General features: G+C 43.2%; 1 protein-coding gene and 1 pseudogene across 1 annotated transcript; one reads left to right on the top strand and one right to left on the bottom strand.

Annotated features, from left to right (window-relative positions):
* Window positions 1–8,385: 8,385 nt before the first annotated feature.
* On the bottom strand, window positions 8,386–8,963 carry LOC135527676 (transcription factor HES-5-like; annotated as a pseudogene).
* Window positions 8,964–17,047: 8,084 nt separating this feature from the next.
* LOC135527666 (transcription factor HES-5-like) lies at window positions 17,048–18,075 on the top strand. The gene is made up of 2 exons (XM_064956156.1): window positions 17,048–17,142; window positions 17,254–18,075. Exons 1-2 carry the CDS (start codon window positions 17,089–17,091, stop codon window positions 17,686–17,688), a joined length of 489 nt encoding a protein of 162 aa, XP_064812228.1. The 5' UTR covers window positions 17,048–17,088; the 3' UTR covers window positions 17,689–18,075.
* Window positions 18,076–18,851: the final 776 nt, after the last annotated feature.

Below are 18,851 nucleotides of genomic sequence, written 5' to 3'. Positions count from 1 at the left end.
AAAAAAATATATATATATATATACAATTTAATTTAAAAAATCCTAATCATCTCTGTAGTGTGATTATTCTGTGCATATCTGCCTTGTGAAGTGTGCTGTCTTATCTTTTTTTAAATGTATTTGATTTCACCTTTATTTAAGCAGGTAGGCAGGGTAGCCTAGTGGTTAGAGCGTTGGACAATTACCCGAAAGGTTGCAAGTTCAAATCCCCGAGCTGACAAGGTACAAAACTCTTGTTCTGCCCCTGAACAGGCAGTTACCCCACTGTTCCTAGGCCATCATTGAAAATAAGAAATTGTTCTTAACTGACTTGCCTAGTAAAGTAAAAAAAAAATAGCTGATGCTTAAAGTTAGTGAGGGAGATATAAGTCTCCAACTCCAGCAATTTTTGCTATTCGTTCCAATCATTGGCAGCACAAATCAAATCAAATCAAATTTTATTTGTCACATACACATGGTTAGCAGATGTTAATGTGAGTGTAGCGAAATGCTTGTGTTTCTAGTTCCGACAATGCAGTAATAACCAACAAGTAATCTAACTAACAATTCCTAAACTACTGTCTTATACACAGTGTAAGGGATAAAGAATATGTACATAAGGATATATGAATGAGTGATGGTACAGAGCAGCATAGGCAAGATACAGTAGATGGTATCGAGTACAGTATATACATATGAGATGAGTATGTAAACAAAGTGGCATAGTTAAAGTGGCTAGTGATACATGTATTACATAAGGATGCAGTCGATGATATAGAGTACAGTATATACGTATGCATATGAGATGAATAATGTAGGGTAAGTAACATTATATAAGGTAGCATTGTTTAAAGTGGCTAGTGATATATTTACATAATTTCTCATCAATTCCCATTATTAAAGTGGCTGGAGTTGTGTCAGTGTGTTGGCAGCAGCCACTCAATGTTAGTGGTGGCTGTTTAACAGTCTGATGGCCTTGAGATAGAAGCTGTTTTTCAGTCTCTCGGTCCCAGCTTTGATGCACCTGTACTGACCTCGCCTTCTGGATGATAGCGGCGTGAACAGGCAGTGGCTCGGGTGGTTGATGTCCCTGATGATCTTTATGGCCTTCCTGTAACATCGGGTGGTGTAGGTGTCCTGGAGGGCAGGTAGTTTGCCCCCAGTGATTTGTTGTGCAGACCTCATTACCCTCTGGAGAGCCTTACGGTTGAGGGCGGAGCAGTTGCCGTACCAGGCGGTGATACAGCCCGCCAGGATGCTCTCGATTGTGCATCTGTAGAAGTTTGTGAGTGCTTTTGGTGACAAGCCGAATTTCTTCAGCCTCCTGAGGTTGAAGAGGCGCTGCTGTGCCTTCTTCACGATGCTGTCTGTGTGAGTGGACCAATTCAGTTTGTCTGTGATGTGTATGCCGAGGAACTTAAAACTTGCTACTCTCTCCACTACTGTTCCATCGATGTGGATAGGGGGGTGTTCCCTCTGCTGTTTCCTGAAGTCCACAATCATCTCCTTAGTTTTGTTGACGTTGAGTGTGAGGTTATTTTCCTGACACCACACTCCGAGGGCCCTCACCTCCTCCCTGTAGGCCGTCTCGTCGTTGTTGGTAATCAAGCCTACCACTGTTGTGTCGTCCGCAAACTTGATGATTGAGTTGGAGGCGTGCGTGGCCACGCAGTCGTGGTTGAACAGGGAGTACAGGAGAGGGCTCAGAACGCACCCTTGTGGGGCCCCAGTGTTGAGGATCAGCGGGGAGGAGATGTTGTTACCTACCCTCACCACCTGGGGGCGGACCGTCAGGAAGTCCAGTACCCAGTTGCATAGGGCGGGGTCGAGACCCAGGGTCTCGAGCTTGATGACGAGCTTGGAGGGTACTATGGTGTTGAATGCCGAGCTGTAGTCGATGAACAGCATTCTCACATAGGTATTCCTCTTGTCCAGATGGGTTAGGGCAGTGTGCAGTGTGGTTGAGATTGCATCATCTGTGGACCTATTTGGGCGGTAAGCAAATTGGAGTGGGTCTAGGGTGTCAGGTAGGGTGGAGGTGATATGGTCCTTGACTAGTCTCTCACAGCACTTCATGATGACGGAAGTGAGTGCTACGTGGGCGGTAGTCGTTAGCTCAGTTACCTTAGCTTTCTTGGGAACAGGAACAATGGTGGCCCTCTTGAAGCATGTGGGAACAGCAGACTGGTATAGGGATTGATTGAATATGTCCGTAAACACACCAGCCAGCTGGTCTGCGCATGCTCTGAGGTCGCGGCTGGGGATGCCGTCTGGGCCTGCAGCCTTGCGAGGGTTAACACGTTTAAATGTTTTACTCACCTCGGCTGCAGTGAAGGAGAGACCGCATGTTTCCGTTGCAGTGAAGGAGAGACCGCATGTTTCCATTGCAGGCCGTGTCAGTGGCACTGTATTGTCCTCAAAGCGGGCAAAAAAGTTATTTAGTCTGCCTGGGAGCAAGACATCCTGGTCTGTGACTGGGCTGGATTTCTTCCTGTAGTCCGTGATTGACTGTAGACCCTGCCACATGCCTCTTGTGTCTGAGCCGTTGAATTGAGATTCTACTTTTTCTCTGTACTGACGCTTAGCTTGTTTGATAGCCTTACGGAGGGAATAGCTGCACTGTTTGTATTCAGTCATGTTACCAGACACCTTGCCCTGATTGAAAGCAGTGGTTCGCGCTTTCAGTTTCACGCGAATGCTGCCATCAATCCACGGTTTCTGGTTAGGGAATGTTTTAATCGTTGCTATGGGAACGACATCTTCAACGCACGTTCTAATGAACTCGCACACCGAATCAGCGTATTCGTCAATGTTGTTATCTGACGCAATACGAAACATGTCCCAGTCCACGTGATGGAAGCAGTCTTGGAGTGTGGAGTCAGCTTGGTCGGACCAGCGTTGGACAGACCTCAGCGTGGGAGCTTTTTTAGTTTCTGTCTGTAGGCAGGTATCAGCAAAATGGAGTCGTGGTCAGCTTTTCCGAAAGGGGGCGGGGCAGGGCCTTATATGCGCGCGGAAGTTAGAGTAACAGTGATCCAAGGTTTTTCCACCCCTGGTTGCGCAATCGATATGCTGATAAAATTTAGGGAGTCTTGTTTTCAGATTAGCCTTGTTAAAATCCCCAGCAACAATGAATGCAGCCTCCGGATAAATGGTTTCCAGTTTGCAAAGAGTTAAATAAAGTTCGTTCTCAGAGCCATCGATGTGTCTGCTTGGGGGGGGATATATACGGCTGTGATTATAATAGAAGAGAATTCTCTTGGTAGATAATGCGGTCTACATTTGATTGTGAGGAATTCTAAATCAGGTGAACAGAAGGATTTGAGTTCCTGTATGTTTCTTTCATTGCACCATGCCTCGTTAGCCATAAGGCATACACCCCCACCCCTCTTCTTACCAGAAAGGTATTTGTTTCTGTCGGCGCGATGCGTGGAGAAACCCGTTGGCTGCACCGCTTCGGATAGCGTCTCTCCAGTGAGCCATGTTTCCGTGAAGCACAGAACGTTACAGTCTCTGATGTCCCTCTGGAATGCTACCCTTGCTCGGATTTCATCAACCTTGTTGTCAAGAGACTGGACATTGGCAAGAAGAATGCTAGGAAGTGGGGCACGATGAAAAACATATTTTGGTAAATTTTATCTTATTTAGTTCTTCTCGACTGTATGTAATGAAACCTAAGATGACCTTATTTTACTAGGCAAGTCTACCATTTTGACCCAGTCCTCATCTAGTAAAATAAAAAGTAAAATAAAATTTATTATGGTATTATTGTTACCGGGTTTTGTTGTTACGCCCGTTTATTCATGGTACCGGTATTTTTTCCTGCACCATAGTATTGTGTTTTGTACTGTTGTTTTCTTGAATTAAATACCTTGTCCATGCATCTCAGTTCTCCTGCGACTGACTCCTTTCACCAGTTACCCACAGCCTTGACGATGCATTCGGAAAGTATTCAGACCCCTTCACTTTTTCCCTCATCAATCTACACACAATATCCCCTAAATGATAAAGCAAAAACATGTCTTTAGACATTTTTTCAAATGTATCAAGTAAAAAAACGGAAAAATAACATTTACATGAGTATTCAGACCTTTTTCTCAGCACCTTGTTGAAGCATGTTTGGCAGCGATTACAGCCTCAAGTATTCTTGGGTGTGACACTACAAGCTGGGTAGCCTAGTGGTTAGAGCGTTGGACTAGTAACCGAACGATTGCAAGTTCAAATCCCTGACCTGACAAGGTACAAATCTGTTGTTCTGCCCCTTAACAGGCAGTTAACCCACTGTTCCTTGGCCATCAATGAAAATAAGAATTTGTTCTTAACTTTTCTTAAATTTTATTTTACCTTTATTTTACTAGGCAAGTCGCCTAGTAAAATAAAAGTAAAATAAAATTTAAAAAAGCTTGGCACACCTGTATTTGGGAAGTTTCTCCCATTCTTCTCTGCAGATCCTCTCAAGCTCTGTCAGGTTGGATGGGGAGGGGCGTTGAACAGCTATGTTCAGGTCTCTCAAGAGATGTTTGATTGGGTTCAAGTCCGGGCTCCTGCGTTATCTTGGCTGTGTGCTTTGGGCCGCTGTCCTATTGGAAGGTGAACTTTCGCCCCAGTCTGAGGTCTTGAAAGCTCTGGAGCAGGTTTTTATCAACCATCTCTCTGTACTTTGCTCCGTTCATCTTTCCCTTGATCCTGACTAGTCTCCCAGTCCCTGCCACTGAAAAACATCCCCACAGCATGATTGCTTCACTTTAGGGATGCTGCCAGGTTTCCTCTGGACGTGACGCTTGGCATTCAGGCCAAAGATAATCTTGGTTTCATCAGACCAGAGAATCTTGTTTCTCATGGTCTGAGAGTTCTTTAGGTGCCTTTTGGCAAACTCCAAGCGGGTTGGCATGTGCCTTTTACTGAGGAATGGTTTCCATCTGGCCACTCTACCATAAAGGCCTGATTGGTGGAGTGCTGCAGAGATGGATGTCCTTCTGGAAGGTTCTCCCATCTCCACAGAGGAACTCTGGAGCTCTGTCAGAGTGACCATCACCTTTCTGACCAAGGCCCTTCTCCCCCGATTGCTCAGGTTGGCCAGGCGGCCAGCTCTAGGAAGAGTCTTAGTGGTTCCAAACGTCTTCCATTTAAGAATGATGGAGGCTACTGTGTTCTTGGGGTCTTTCAATGCTGCAGGAATTTGTTGGTACTCTTCCCCAGATCTGTGCCTCTACAAAATCCTGTCTCAAAGCTCTACGGTCAATTCATTCGACCTCATGCCTTGGTTTTGCACTAACATGCACCGTCAACTGTGGGACCTTATATAGACAGGTGTGTGCCTTTCCAAATCATGTCCAATCAATTGCATTTACCACAGGTGGACTCCAATCAAGTTGTAGAAACATCTCAAGGATGATCAATGGAAACAGGATGCACCTGAGTTCAATTTCGAGTCTCATAGCAAAGGGTCTGAATACTTATGTAAATAAGGTATTACTGTTGTTTTTTGTAATACATGTGAAAACATTTTTAAAAACATTTTTCGCTTTGTCATTATGGGGTATTGTGTGTAGATTGATGAGAAAAAATATATATTTAATCAGTTTTAGAATAAGACTGTAACGTAACAAAATGTGGAAAAAGTGAAGGGGTCTGAAAACGTTCTGAATGCACTTTATATACAAGCATGATTCGAATGAGAACGTGAGCGTCTGTGCACATGCATGTGTAAGTGTCTGTGTGTGTGTGTGTGTGTGTGTGTGTGTGTGTGTGTGTGTGTGTGTGTGTGTGTGTGTGTGTGTGTGTGTGTGTGTGTGTGTGTGTGTGTGTGTGTGTGTCCAACGTGCCTCTCTTGGGGTTTGTATGTTAAGCCCTAGGCTAACGTTGGGCAGTCGACTCCGTCAGCTCTGGATTCATCAAACAGCTGGTGATCCAGGACGCAGCCTACCTGCCTGCTGGGCTGTGTAACTGTGTGGCACGTCTCTCCTGTGTGGGGCCTACCTCTCCTCGGCTTTCCCACAAACCCGTTTCATTATCCCCTTTCATTGAAGGGACAAAGGAAGTGTGCCGCCCTAAATTATCCTCTCGGCATGAATGTGAGAATCCTGATCCCTGTCCACTTCCTGCCGCTCCCCTTCAAACCAGCTTATTCATTTAATCATCATGTCCTTCTAAAATATTAAACACAAGTGATTATCGTAGCATGCATTTAGCATGCATTTATGTTTCGATTTAATTAATTCATCAATGTTATTCAAACTAGTATGAATTTAAACATATATATTATATACATATTATATATATTATATATTATATATAAAATATATATAAAATATATATATATTTGCTTAATATATTACACCTGCATTTATGAACCTGTTCTGTAATCTATCGGTGTGTACAAAATAAAGTCTGAATTCACTTATATGACTAGAGAATTTATTTACATAGTGACACAACAGTGCTGTGAAGGGTAAGCCTCGCTTTGAAGACATTGTGAACGTTAGTATGTATATGACAGGATGCGCCTGTGCCTGTAGCCAGGCCTTGCTGTGTTTCGCCGTGGGAAACCTATCTTATCTGCCAACTCAAGCAGGTGTCAGTCTGGAGGGCAAGTCTGCTCCCAGGTGATAGATTAAAGTCTACACACCTTGAGCACACACACACCATCTCTCACCCACACAACTACCACCATTGCACACTCCCTCTTCTAGCCTCACTGACTGCTTCTCCACCCATAGCCCATGCACGGGATCTCTCTCACTCTTTGTCATGCACGTACACGCACACACTCAATCACATTGACACTCACACACTAAGTCATTGATGTTATCTATTGTCCCAATCAGGGCTGTTAATGGTTGAGGAGTGTGGGAAAGCATGGTGAGCTCCAGACCTACACAGTCAGATGCAGACCCTGTGGTACACCGAGTAAGCCACTCCCAGGATCATTGACCTCTAACAACTATTCAAGACAAGCAGTTCCATCACCAACAGATACTGTATGTGTCTCATGACAAATAAACACTAATAAACATGTTACAATGCTTTTATATCTTTATTCAGATTTCTTGATTATTCCAATTACTGTACATTACTTCCAATTAATTTAACCTTTGTTTAACTAGGCAAGTCAGTTAAGAACAAATTCTTATTTTCAATGACGGCCTAGGAACAGTTCAGTGGCAGAACAACAGACTTTTACCTTGTCAGCTCGAGGATTCGATCTTGGAACCTTTCGGTTACTAGTCTAACACTCTAACCACTATAACACCTACCACCCCAATAAGTTGTCTCGAATATGTTCATGTAAAAGTCCAGATAAACTATATGCAAGATTTCCAGGTTGGTGTCGAGATGTGGATCACTATATTCTGTCAGGCAGCTGTTTTTAACACGTACATTTGAAAATAGGTGCCCCACACAGCAATGCAGAAGTCTCCAAGAGCTTCAATGTAATGGGCTAGATAGAGAATTCCATGACAGTAATTGCGACCATACAACTTAGGTTTAAGGGCATTAAATGGATAACTTAGTGAAAGATAATAATGTATTTTTTTTTTTTTACATATCATCCTTCCTTTCACCAGTCAGAAGTGAGGCTGTTCTCTGCCCAGGAGTAGATACATTGCACTGATAAACACAATAATAAATCCTCATGTGCTGATGTGTACAGATACCTGCACTTCGAACTACAGTATTTACCAGTACACTGCCTGTTTGCATTATCTGTCATTTCCTGCTAACTTCCACTTCAGTTAAATTTGTTACATTCCATCTTCCCTCTACATTGATTTTTATACATTATGTCCCATTATCCCCCAGTTAATTACAGCTCCTGTAGAAACACACAAACACAGTATGGTTACTTTCCAAAACATTAATTGGAATCCTTTTTGGATGCATGTTCACTTTATCAAGTGAGAATGAAAGACACACAGTGTCAACAATACATTTCACAGCACAACAGTGCCTATAGTGGAACAACAATGTCCCAAAAAGCCTTTACAAAAGGCATATCAAAGCATTTGTAAATACCCTTCAATAGGTCAGTACATACAATATGGTTAACGCAAGATTTCAGTTGGCTAAGCAACCATAAATGTAAATATATAACCTTAACAATCCTCTTCAAAGAAAATGAAAGGACTAAAGGACACATTGGTGCATCAAGTGAGCACAAAATGCAAAAACGTGTAAACATACACATATAAAATATTAAACATATTCTTCATTATAAAGTGATACAAATATGTTTTTCAGCTTCTTCTCTGAGAGAGAATAATAATCACTTCAGTAGAAATCATTTCATATATAACAGGAAAATAATATAATTTCAATATAACGTTTGGAAATGTATTTCCTGCAGCAAGAAAGATGCTAAACACCCATCCAGTTTGTGAGATAGAGAGTCTCCAAGTAGTGGTTCTACCAGGGCCTCCACACGGTTTCGTGACCACTGGTGGCCTGCTTCACTGGGCCCTGGCTGTGGTGTTGATGTTGGGAGGAGAGTGGCGAGGAGGGGCAGGCGTCCTGGCCAGCTCTCTGGAGGTTCTGAAGCATCATGTCCTTCATGGAGCTGGAAGACAGGAAGTGCAGGGTCTCCCTCCAGCACTGGGAGTAGCCCTCACTGTGGGCCCTCTGGGGGACTGGGCTCTGAGGCTGCAGCTTCTGCTTCAGTAACCCCACCGTCATCTCCAGGATGTCAGCCTTCTCCAGCTTGGTGTTGGGATCCTGTTTGTGGAACTACCTCTCCAGCAGGGTATCGAGCTGCTCTATGCAGGTGTTGATGCGGTCTCTACACATCTTCTCCACAACTGGTTTCCTTAGCTGATGAAGAGAAGAGGGCATTCGGTTAGTTCTATGTCCTTAAAGTTCAAATCATGAAGAAAATTATTCAATAGTAAACAATGACACAAACATATGTTATAAATAATATTTATTTTATGCTTGTCTTCAGCAGAGAGCATGGTGTTGGCAGAGTCGCTTGTGTAGGTAGGAGCCATTCTGGTAAAGAGAGAGAGTGTGTGTGCTTCTCTGAGGAAGTTGAGTTGTGAGCTGAGAGGGGAGCCCACTCCCCTATTTATAGGAAGACATTATCATTACAAAACCATGAGTCCCAGGCTGGATTAGTTTTCCCACACTCTGAGGTCAGTGGGCGAGGCAAACACAACAATGGGAGAGGCATCAATTATCTCATGGTTAACTGGCCAACAAAGGAATGGTACTGCAGATATCAGAGGCACAGACTGAACACAAGCAGGGTGTCACACTCTTATTACCTGGGAACATTCTCTATAAGACCTTTGCAGATGGGGACTGAGTCAGACAGTAGACTTAATAAGGGACCCTGAAGGCATATAAACTCAGCAAAAAAAGAAACGTCCCTTTTTCAGGACCCTGTCTTTCAAAGATAATTCGTAAAAATCCAAATAACTTCACAGATCTTCATTGTAAAATGTTTAAACACTGTTTCCCATGCTTGTTCAATGAACCATAAACAATTAATGAACATGCACCTGTGGAACGGTCGTTAAAACACTAACAGCTTACAGACGGTAGGCAATTAAGGTCACAGTTATAAAAACTTAGGACACTAAAGAGGCCTTTCTACTGACTCTGGAAAAAAAAAGAAAGGTGCCCAGGAGGCATGAGGACTGCACATGTGGCCAGGGCAATAAATTGCAATGTCCGTACTGTGAGATGCCTAAGATAGCACTACAGGAAGATAGGACAGACAGCTGATTGTCCTCGCAGTGGCAGACCACGTGTAACAACACCTGCACAGGAATGGTACATCCGAACATCACATCTGCGGGACAGGTACAGGGTGGCAACAACAACTGCCAGAGTTACACCAGGAACGCACAATCCCTCCAACAGTGCTATGACTGTCCGCAATAGGCTGAGAGAGGCTGGACTGAGGGCTTGGCCTGTTGTAAGGTAGGTCCTCACCAGACATCACCGACAACAACATCGGCTATGGGTACAAACCCACCGTCGCTGGACTAGACAGGACTGGCAAGAAGTGCTCTTCACTGACGAGTCGCGGTTTTGTCTCACCAGGGGTGATGGTCGGATTTGCGTTTATCGTCGAAGGAATGAGCATTACACCAAGGCCTGTACTCTGGAGCGGGATCAATTTGGAGGTGGAGGGTCCATCATGGTCTGGGGCGGTGTGTCACAGCATAATCGGACTGAGCTTGTTGTCATTGCAGACAATCTCAACACTGTGAGTTACAGAGAAGACATCCTCCTCCCTCATGTGGTACCCTTCCTGCAGGCTCATCCTGACATGACACTCCAGCATGACAATGCCACCCTACTGCTCGTTCTGTGCATGATTTCCTGCAAGACAGGAATGTCAGTGTTCTGCCATGGCCAGTGAAGAGCCCGGATCTCAATCCCATTGAGCACGTCTGGGACCTGTTGGATTGGAGGTTGAGGGTTAGGTTCATTTCCCCCAGAAATGTCTGGGAACTTGCAGGTGCCTTGGTGGAAGAGTGGGGTAACATCTCACAGCAAGAACTGGCAAGTCTGGTGCAGTCCATGAGGAGGAGATGCACTACAGTACTTAATGCAACTGGTGGGCACACCAGATGCTGACTGTTACTTTTGATTTTGACCCCCTTTGTTCAGAGACACATTATTCCATTTCTGTTCGTCACATGTCTGTGGAACTCTTTCAGTTTATGTCTCAGTTGTTGAATCTTGTTATGTTCATACAAATATTTACACATGTTAAGTTTGCTGAAAATAAATGCAATTGACAGTGAGAGGATGTTTCTTTTTTTGCTGAGTTAAGATATTGCCCACTTCACATTGCAGAAATTAATGTTAACCTATTAAGGAGACAATTACTATATATCAGAACACATTGAAATCAACATTCATTCAAATAGATCAAATTGAATCTACTGCAATATTGTGTTAATACTGTAATTGTGCTATATCAATTAAACAATGTATCTCCCCTGACATAACTGATTTACCATTTACATCTTCTCTGTCTTTCACATGTACAAACAGAAAGCATGAGAAATGTACACCAGAGGGGGGCGAGAGGGAGAGGGAGAGAAACATTCCCATTGTTGATGCCAATTAATACAATTATCCAGCGCCCTCTGGGAAGGCACACTTCTATTGTTGGACACCTCGCCCCCCTGCACTCAGCCCCCACAGAAAATATCTAATAAATGAGAGTGTGGGAAAGCAGGACAGGATCCTACTCACACATCCTCCGATCATTATAGCACACCCCACTGCTCCTCCATCCACCACCGCTTCGCCCCCCTCTAGGGACACCCTTTCAACATGCTGCCCAGATCAGAGGCACCACTGAGCCAGGGTGCGCGTGTGTTCCCCTCTAACGCCCTCGTTCACATGCCCTGGCCTGTGTGTGTGTGCACACTTACCTCCCACTGATTACACCTCTCCTCTTTTAATCTCCTCTGGCCTCACATACATGGAACCTACAGTCAAACATCTTCTCCCACTGAAGCCTCCAAACAGTACAATACAGTGAACATCACGTAGGTTAGCGTTTTTCGTCATGGAGGCAGCTCTGCAGTGGTCACTAGCTAGCACAGTCATAATGTAATACAATCTTAACCACACTGTTTACCCTAATGCCTAACCCCAACCTAAAATGTATGTTTTGGTTTCCATTAATTTTTACAATATAGACAATGTTGACTTTGCAGCTGGCCTATCTAAGGAGGAATCACTCAGTTCTGCTTTCAGGACAAGATTCATGACAATACAAATCAACCTGCAAACATCACACATCATTTCAGAGGCTATTACTAAATAGTGTTTCTCCTATCGCTCCTGAATAAGTCAATAGAATTTGTATATGTCTACATACTTCAATAACTTACTAGACACTTGACTCAAATGGTTGTTCTAAAATAAATGGACAAAATGTTTTAGTTTTTTGTCAATGCTTGATGTGCCTTATAAATAGCCATGCTAATATGTGTGAAAAGAGACAGATGGCAAGGGTCTTTTGGAGGGAAATCCTCTCTGGTCCGTCTTTTCTTATCTCTTTAAAGATGGGGCGGCAGGTAGCCTAGTGGTTAGAGTGTTGGGCCAATAACTGTTAAATAAAGGTTTAAAAAAATAAAATAATTTAAGACACATTTCTAAGTGAGACATGACTATGCAGATGAAAACCCATCATTTGAGTATGAACACATTCCAATGTGTACATTCCATCTATTTATGAAGAAAAAGTGATGGCTTCATTATGAGCCCCTCCACACACCCAAGAGAGGCACGTTGGACACACACACACACACACACACACGCACACGCACACGCACACACACACACGCACCAAACAGTCTCCATGGCTTTGAATCCAGATGCCTCTGTGTTCAGCCAAAGCCTTCTCCCTCTCCAGTGAGGAATGTGTGAGAGCTCAGACCTGCCCCTCTTTCCCACACTTAAGCCCCCATTCAGGGCTGCGGCCACCACTGATCCATACACCCTCATTATGCCTGGACCTCAATAGACCATCTGGACCTCTGCTGGGGAGCCCAGGCCTCTCACAAACTCCACACACCTAGAGGAAGTAACAGGTAGATCATACTGGAATAAAAATAATAAGACTTGCGTCTGCTATCATGATGTGAAGCCAATGAAATGTTAGCTGTTTGTTATTTGTTAAGTCATTTAATGGAATGAACACATGAGCATAAAGTAAATACACAATCCAATGATGCCTTCAGAATATTGAACCTGTACACTCCAGGTCAAGTTAATGGAAATAACCTTCTGTGGTACATTGCAGAGCTAGAGGATGATGTATTATGTGTGCGTCTTATAACTGGCCACCAACACACTGCCCCAGTGACAATACTAAAAGAGGCCTTGATTAAGACAGAAGGCGTACATTTGACAATACCACAATTTCCCGCTTCAAGTGGCTTTGTCCGCTGCACGCCTTTACTGTGAATTTCATGTCCATGGAATGCCATAGACCAGCGCACACATCAAGGGGGATTTCTCTGGTATAAAGAGAGGTCAGGCATTTCCCAGGTTCCCTGTGTGGTTCAAGTCACAAGGATACCCCCCTACTTGATGAGGCGCGTGACGCCAAGCACCTGCCCCTCTCTTTGTGAGAGAGCTGTGCCCTCGTAGGGGCACCCAGAGTCAAAGCCTGGTTCAGCAAAACAGCCAGGAATGCATTATGCCCTTTTACATGGCCCAGTTCGGCGGGAGAGGAAGAGGGATACATCTGGGAGATGCAAGGCTGGTTAAGACAATCTCACAATCTCCAGTAATCCTGAAGATAGAAAAATACACAGAAACAGGGTGAATAAAAGAAATGGCTGGAGGGCTGTCCATTTCATTTTTATAGAAGATCTAAGAGGATTCAGCGGCACCCAACTATTTTTGAAGTAGACAGGCTATTGATTCAGCATGTTGTTTTCAAGCTACATTATCCTATACAGTATAGGCATACACACACACTTAAGGCCGTGATACATTGGCAATTTTTTTCGGCAATGTTGCTGAGCAATGTTGCCAGCAATTGTTGCTGCACACCTTTCCCATTGAAAATAAACAAGTCATTATTATCTGGGTAATTTTGTGGACGTTAACAATACCAATGAAAATTGCATTGAAATTCTAACATTCCACAGTTGTTGCACAACCGGACTGATGCCCTAAGAGCCACTTTAAAGCAAATTTATGCTTGATCCGAAAATGGAGGAGCCTCCGGGGGCATACAGAAGCCAAAATGACCTCCGTACTGCATCGCTGTGTGCCACCCAAATTTTGTAAAATTAGCTCCACATTGACATGATTGGTTGACCGTAGGTGAGGGCAAGGGGTCCTGTATAAACACAAACTCACTTCCTTGACAACTTCCTTCACAGCAACTCTGCTCAACAGCTCTGTGCTGCTCCTCGAAGTGCAAGAAGTATGAATGCCCTGACTTCTGCAGAGGCCATATCCCCGTAAACGCTGTACGGCTAATTCAGACATCAGATTGACCATGCAGCATCTTTTATGCTTGATCTGAAAATGTGATCAGAGGCTCCGTATGGAGGGTGTGACGCAACTGTGGAGGTGCTGGATCCATGCAGAGGCCAAATTGAGCTCTGTACTGCATAGCCGTACGCCTCCTAAATTTTGTAACAGTGCTTGCTGTTTGGGGTTTGAGGCTGGGTTTCTGTATGGCACTTTGTGATATCGGCTGATGATAAAAGGGCTTTATAAATACATTTGATTGATATAGCTCGGCTTAGACATTAATTGGTTGATGGTAGTTGGGGGCGGGAGGTCCTGTATAAACACAAATTCACTTCCTTGACAACTTCCTTCACATCAGCTCTGCTCAACAGCTCTGAGAAAGAAGTATGAATGCCCTTACGTCAGAAAAGGCTGTACACTACATGACCAAAAGTATGTGGACACCAGCTCATCGAACCTCATTCCAAAATCATGGGCATTAATTTGGAGTTGCTCCCTCCTTTGCTGCTACAACATCCTCCACTCTTCTGGGAAGGCTTTCCACTAGATGTTGGAACAGTGTGTTCTCCTGGCATCCTCCAAACCCAAATTCGTCAGTCGGACTCCCAGATGGTGAAGCGTGATTCATCACACCAGAGAACGCATTTCCACTGCTCAAGAGTCCAGAGTTCAATGGCGGACAGCCGAAGCTTGTCATTGCACATGGTAGTTTTAGGCTTGTGTGCAGCTGCTCGGCCATGGAACCCCATTTCATGAAGCTGTCGGCGAACAGTTCTTGTGCTGACGTTGCCTCCAGAGGCAGTTTGGAACTGTCCTATTCTGTGAGCTTGTGTGGCCTACCACTTCGCGACTGAGCCATTATTGCTCCTAGAAGTTTCCACTTCACAATAACAGCACTTGTTGGAAAGGTGGCATCCTACAGTATGAAGGTGCCACGTTGAATGTCACTGAGCTCTTCAGTAAGGCCATTCTACATCCAGTGTTTGTCTGTGGAGATTGCATGGTGGTGTGCTCGATTTTATACACTTATCTGCAATGGATGTGTCTGAAATAACCAAATCCACTAATTTGAAGGGATGTCTACATAATTTTGTATTTATTTATTTTATCTTTATTTAACTAGGCAAGTCAGTTAAGAAAAAAATTCTTATTTACAATGACAGCATACCCAGGCCAAACCTTCCTCTAACCTGGATGATGCTGGGCCAATTGTGCGCCGCCCTATGGGACTCCCGATCATGGCCGGTTGTGATACAGCCCGGGATCGAACCAGATGCACTACGATGCAGTGCCTTAGATGAAAAATATGCATATAAATGCATATAAACCCTGGATTGCCATGCTATGTATTGGCCATTGAGAGGCTTTGAAGCCACCTGTCGGCCATATTGACACTCCAGTAGGGGCAGTCCTCCATAGAAATTAATGGAATTTTACAGTGTTTCAACTAAATGTTTCAGGGCAAAATTAAATGTATCAAAATATGTTTTGTTGTTGTGGGGACAGTAACACAAGTAATTGTACTTTAAGGAGAATGTTTATAGACGGACGGACGGACGGACGGACGGACAGACAGACAGACAGACAGACAGACAGACAGACGGACGGACGGACGGACGGACAGACAGACAGACAACATAATATAATTTAAAAGTATACATTAAGTTGTCTGTAACATAATAAATGTGGCAAAAATTAATGTAGACATTAATAAATGCATTTCTATAACTTCCAAAATAATTTTTTTTTTTTACAACGGTGGGGGAGTGCCAAGATGGCGGCACGGCGGCTTCAACACAGTGCACCCAAATAGTATTCTAGTGGATTTATAAATCGTTTGGGGGAAACAGGTCTTGTAAAGTTCACCCGAGCTGACAGAGGTTTCCCGCGCACAGAAGCCAGCTGCTCCTCTCTTCAAAAACTAATCCTGTAGACTGTGTTGTTCCAACTTTCCCACAGCACACTTTCAACAGAGCAACAATGGAAGTGTGCCTTTCTCAATACCGCATTACTCACGGTCCTCAATGAGGCATCTAATTCCCAAGGGGCCATATGGAAAAATATTATGTTGATACATTGTTGACCGATTGCTGAAAAAAAAATGAACTAAGAGAAAATAGTAGTTTACAAAGATTCACATAAGCTATCAGACTGTTTCTGTATATCCTATATCGAAAAAATATATAATTACAGTGACAACAGACATATAATAATAGTAAAAATAATAACAATTTATTTTGATTTTATTTCACCTTTATTTTACCAGGTAGGCAAGTTGAGAACAAGTTCTCATTTACAATTGCGACCTGGCCAAGATAAAGCAAAGCAGTTCGACACATACAACAACACAGAGTTACACATGGAATAAAACAAACATACAGTCAATAATACAGTAGAAAATGGGTATATATACGATCTGAGCAAATGAGGTGAGATAAGGGAGGTAAAGTTAAAAAAAAGGCCATGGTGGCGAAGTAAATACAATATAGCAATATAACAACAACAATAAGATGAAGAACAATAATAATGATAATAGTTTTAGAATAACATAATTATAAGCCTATATTTATTATAATACTGTTGTAAATACTTTTATTATAATACAATAGTAGGCCTTATAAGAGTTGCTATAAGAATCCTAATAATATGCGCATTTGAAATATGTTGTACGGTTGAATGAATTCATCAAAATAACTGATTTATCCCAAAAAATGCGCGAAAAAGCAGTAAGGTCCCTTGATACTGAATAATCTTCTGGGTGACCATTCACTTATTCAGGACTTGTTTTCCCGCCTTTTGGTCTGAGTCTTTCATGAGAATGATGCAACATCTTGGAATGCAGTTGCAAGCAACAGAGTCAACTACTTCACAGCACTCTTTTATTGCACACTCCACCTGTTCCTTTGGGACACGCTCATTGTCCTGAGGCAATAGACAGTCAATTTAGCATGAAGTAATTGAAGCCTCTTCATTGTACTGTCTGCGTTCCTGATTGGCCAGCAAGTGTGTGAAACTCCTGTCAAACTGAGACCCACACGGGTTTACAGTGTGATGAGTGTATAAATACAGAAGCCCTGTCGAGATGGACAAACCACAGTTCTAACATCCGACGACTATCTACCAAGAACAAACAACTGACCGACAGCAATGGCTCCTGTCAATATTTGCGACATGGCGATGACCACGAAAGAGAAAATCAAAGTAAGTACAAATAGGCTACCTCTATCTTCATCAATTTAATACGTTATGTTTGAATTTTAACATGATTTTTTAAAATACAATTAAACTAATCAGATCCTTTATTTTCTCCAGCTTAGAAAACCAGTGGTGGAAAAGATGCGCCGAGACCGCATTAACAGCAGCATCGAACAGCTCAAGACACTCCTCAAAACCGAACTTCAAGCACACCAACCCAACTCGAAACTGGAAAAGGCTGACATTCTCGAGACAGCTGTGGTTTACCTGAAAGACAACAGCATGCGCCTTGCTGCTTCATTCAACGTAGCGTCACCTGTCCAAAGCTACGCGGAGGGATTCACCCGCTGCCTGGAGGAGACGCTGCGCTTCCTCTCAGCGAAAAACCAGCCTACTGGCTCACAACAGAAGCTTCTCAATCACTTCCATCGCGCTCAGAAACTCGGTGATAGAGTCGTGCTGAGTCCAAACCGCGCAACGGTCCCTCACAACAGCAGCACTCCGAAACGTGTCACCCCAGGTGGAAGAGGGCCCATGTGGAGACCCTGGTGATGCTCATAGCCTATTTGGAGACTTTCAGTAATTAAACTTTCGATGTCAAAACCAGATAATATTTTGGTCTAGCACGACCCTGTATGCTCTCTTCTTGTTGGAAATTATTCTTCCCTATACAATTTTATCTTTTGTTCGTAAAATATAAAATTATTGTTATTCTTCTGTGTAGAATATCCTCTATTGTGCATGTATTATTAACTTTACAATTGCGAAGTAAAATGTTTTTACATATTGTAAAATATATTATTATAATATATTGGTGTATCTATTTCTGGGAAAATACCTCAGCCCTATGTTGCTGAATTGTAATTTGTCCTGAAACAAACTGTGATTGGAACATTGTCTATCACATTGATGTGGCAATATTCCCAATAAATAAATGAAATGACAATTTATGTATGAATCTCTAACTATTGTGTAGTCTAACCATGCTTTGTAGACACAACACTTAGGCTACAACTCAGCAGAGCACATACAATAAAGTGGCACCTGAGGGCCAGGTATGTGATTTGACGTCATGGAATGAAAAGGCAACGTTACACATTACAAAATGATCTACCAATAGGCCTATTTAATTTTACCTTTATTAAACCAGGCAAGTCAGTTAAGAACAAATTCTTATTTTTAATGACGGCCTGGGAACAATGGGTTAACTGCCTGTTCAGGGGCAGAACGACAGATTTGTACCTTGTCAGCTCGGGGGTTTGAGCTCGTAACCGCGGGGAGTGATTCCGGTGGCTGGTCCTTCCGGTGGCAGGTCCAACGCTCTAGCCACTAGGCTACCCTGCCGCCCCCTGCCTATAGAATTATTTAGACCTAGTAATACTTTAGATAATGACTTGGGTAAATGAAGCCATGCAAATCTACAGGTGGTCTCCGCATTTTCTACTGAAAATCCTAATCTTATATTGTGTAAAACTCATTCTTTTTAAGAGCTGGGGGCATTAATTACTCCCCGCTAATTTCGTGGTTTTGTTTGCAGTGGTCTATTTTTCTAATATAACCCGACCAGAAGAACCTCTAAATGTGTTGTCGCGACAGAAGGTTGATTTTGGGCGGGAGAATGAAGGCATGAATGACTCGAGTCTGTTGGGTAAACATTTTCAAATTGAATGGTACAGCTGCTGTTTAGAACACAAAAGCTAGCACAGCCGCCTCCG

This window comes from Oncorhynchus masou, chromosome 5, assembly GCF_036934945.1.
Source record: "Oncorhynchus masou masou isolate Uvic2021 chromosome 5, UVic_Omas_1.1, whole genome shotgun sequence".
Lineage (NCBI taxonomy): Eukaryota > Metazoa > Chordata > Actinopteri > Salmoniformes > Salmonidae > Oncorhynchus > Oncorhynchus masou.
Note: the sequence above shows the minus strand (reverse complement) of the source record. Positions and strands in the feature narration are given on the sequence as shown.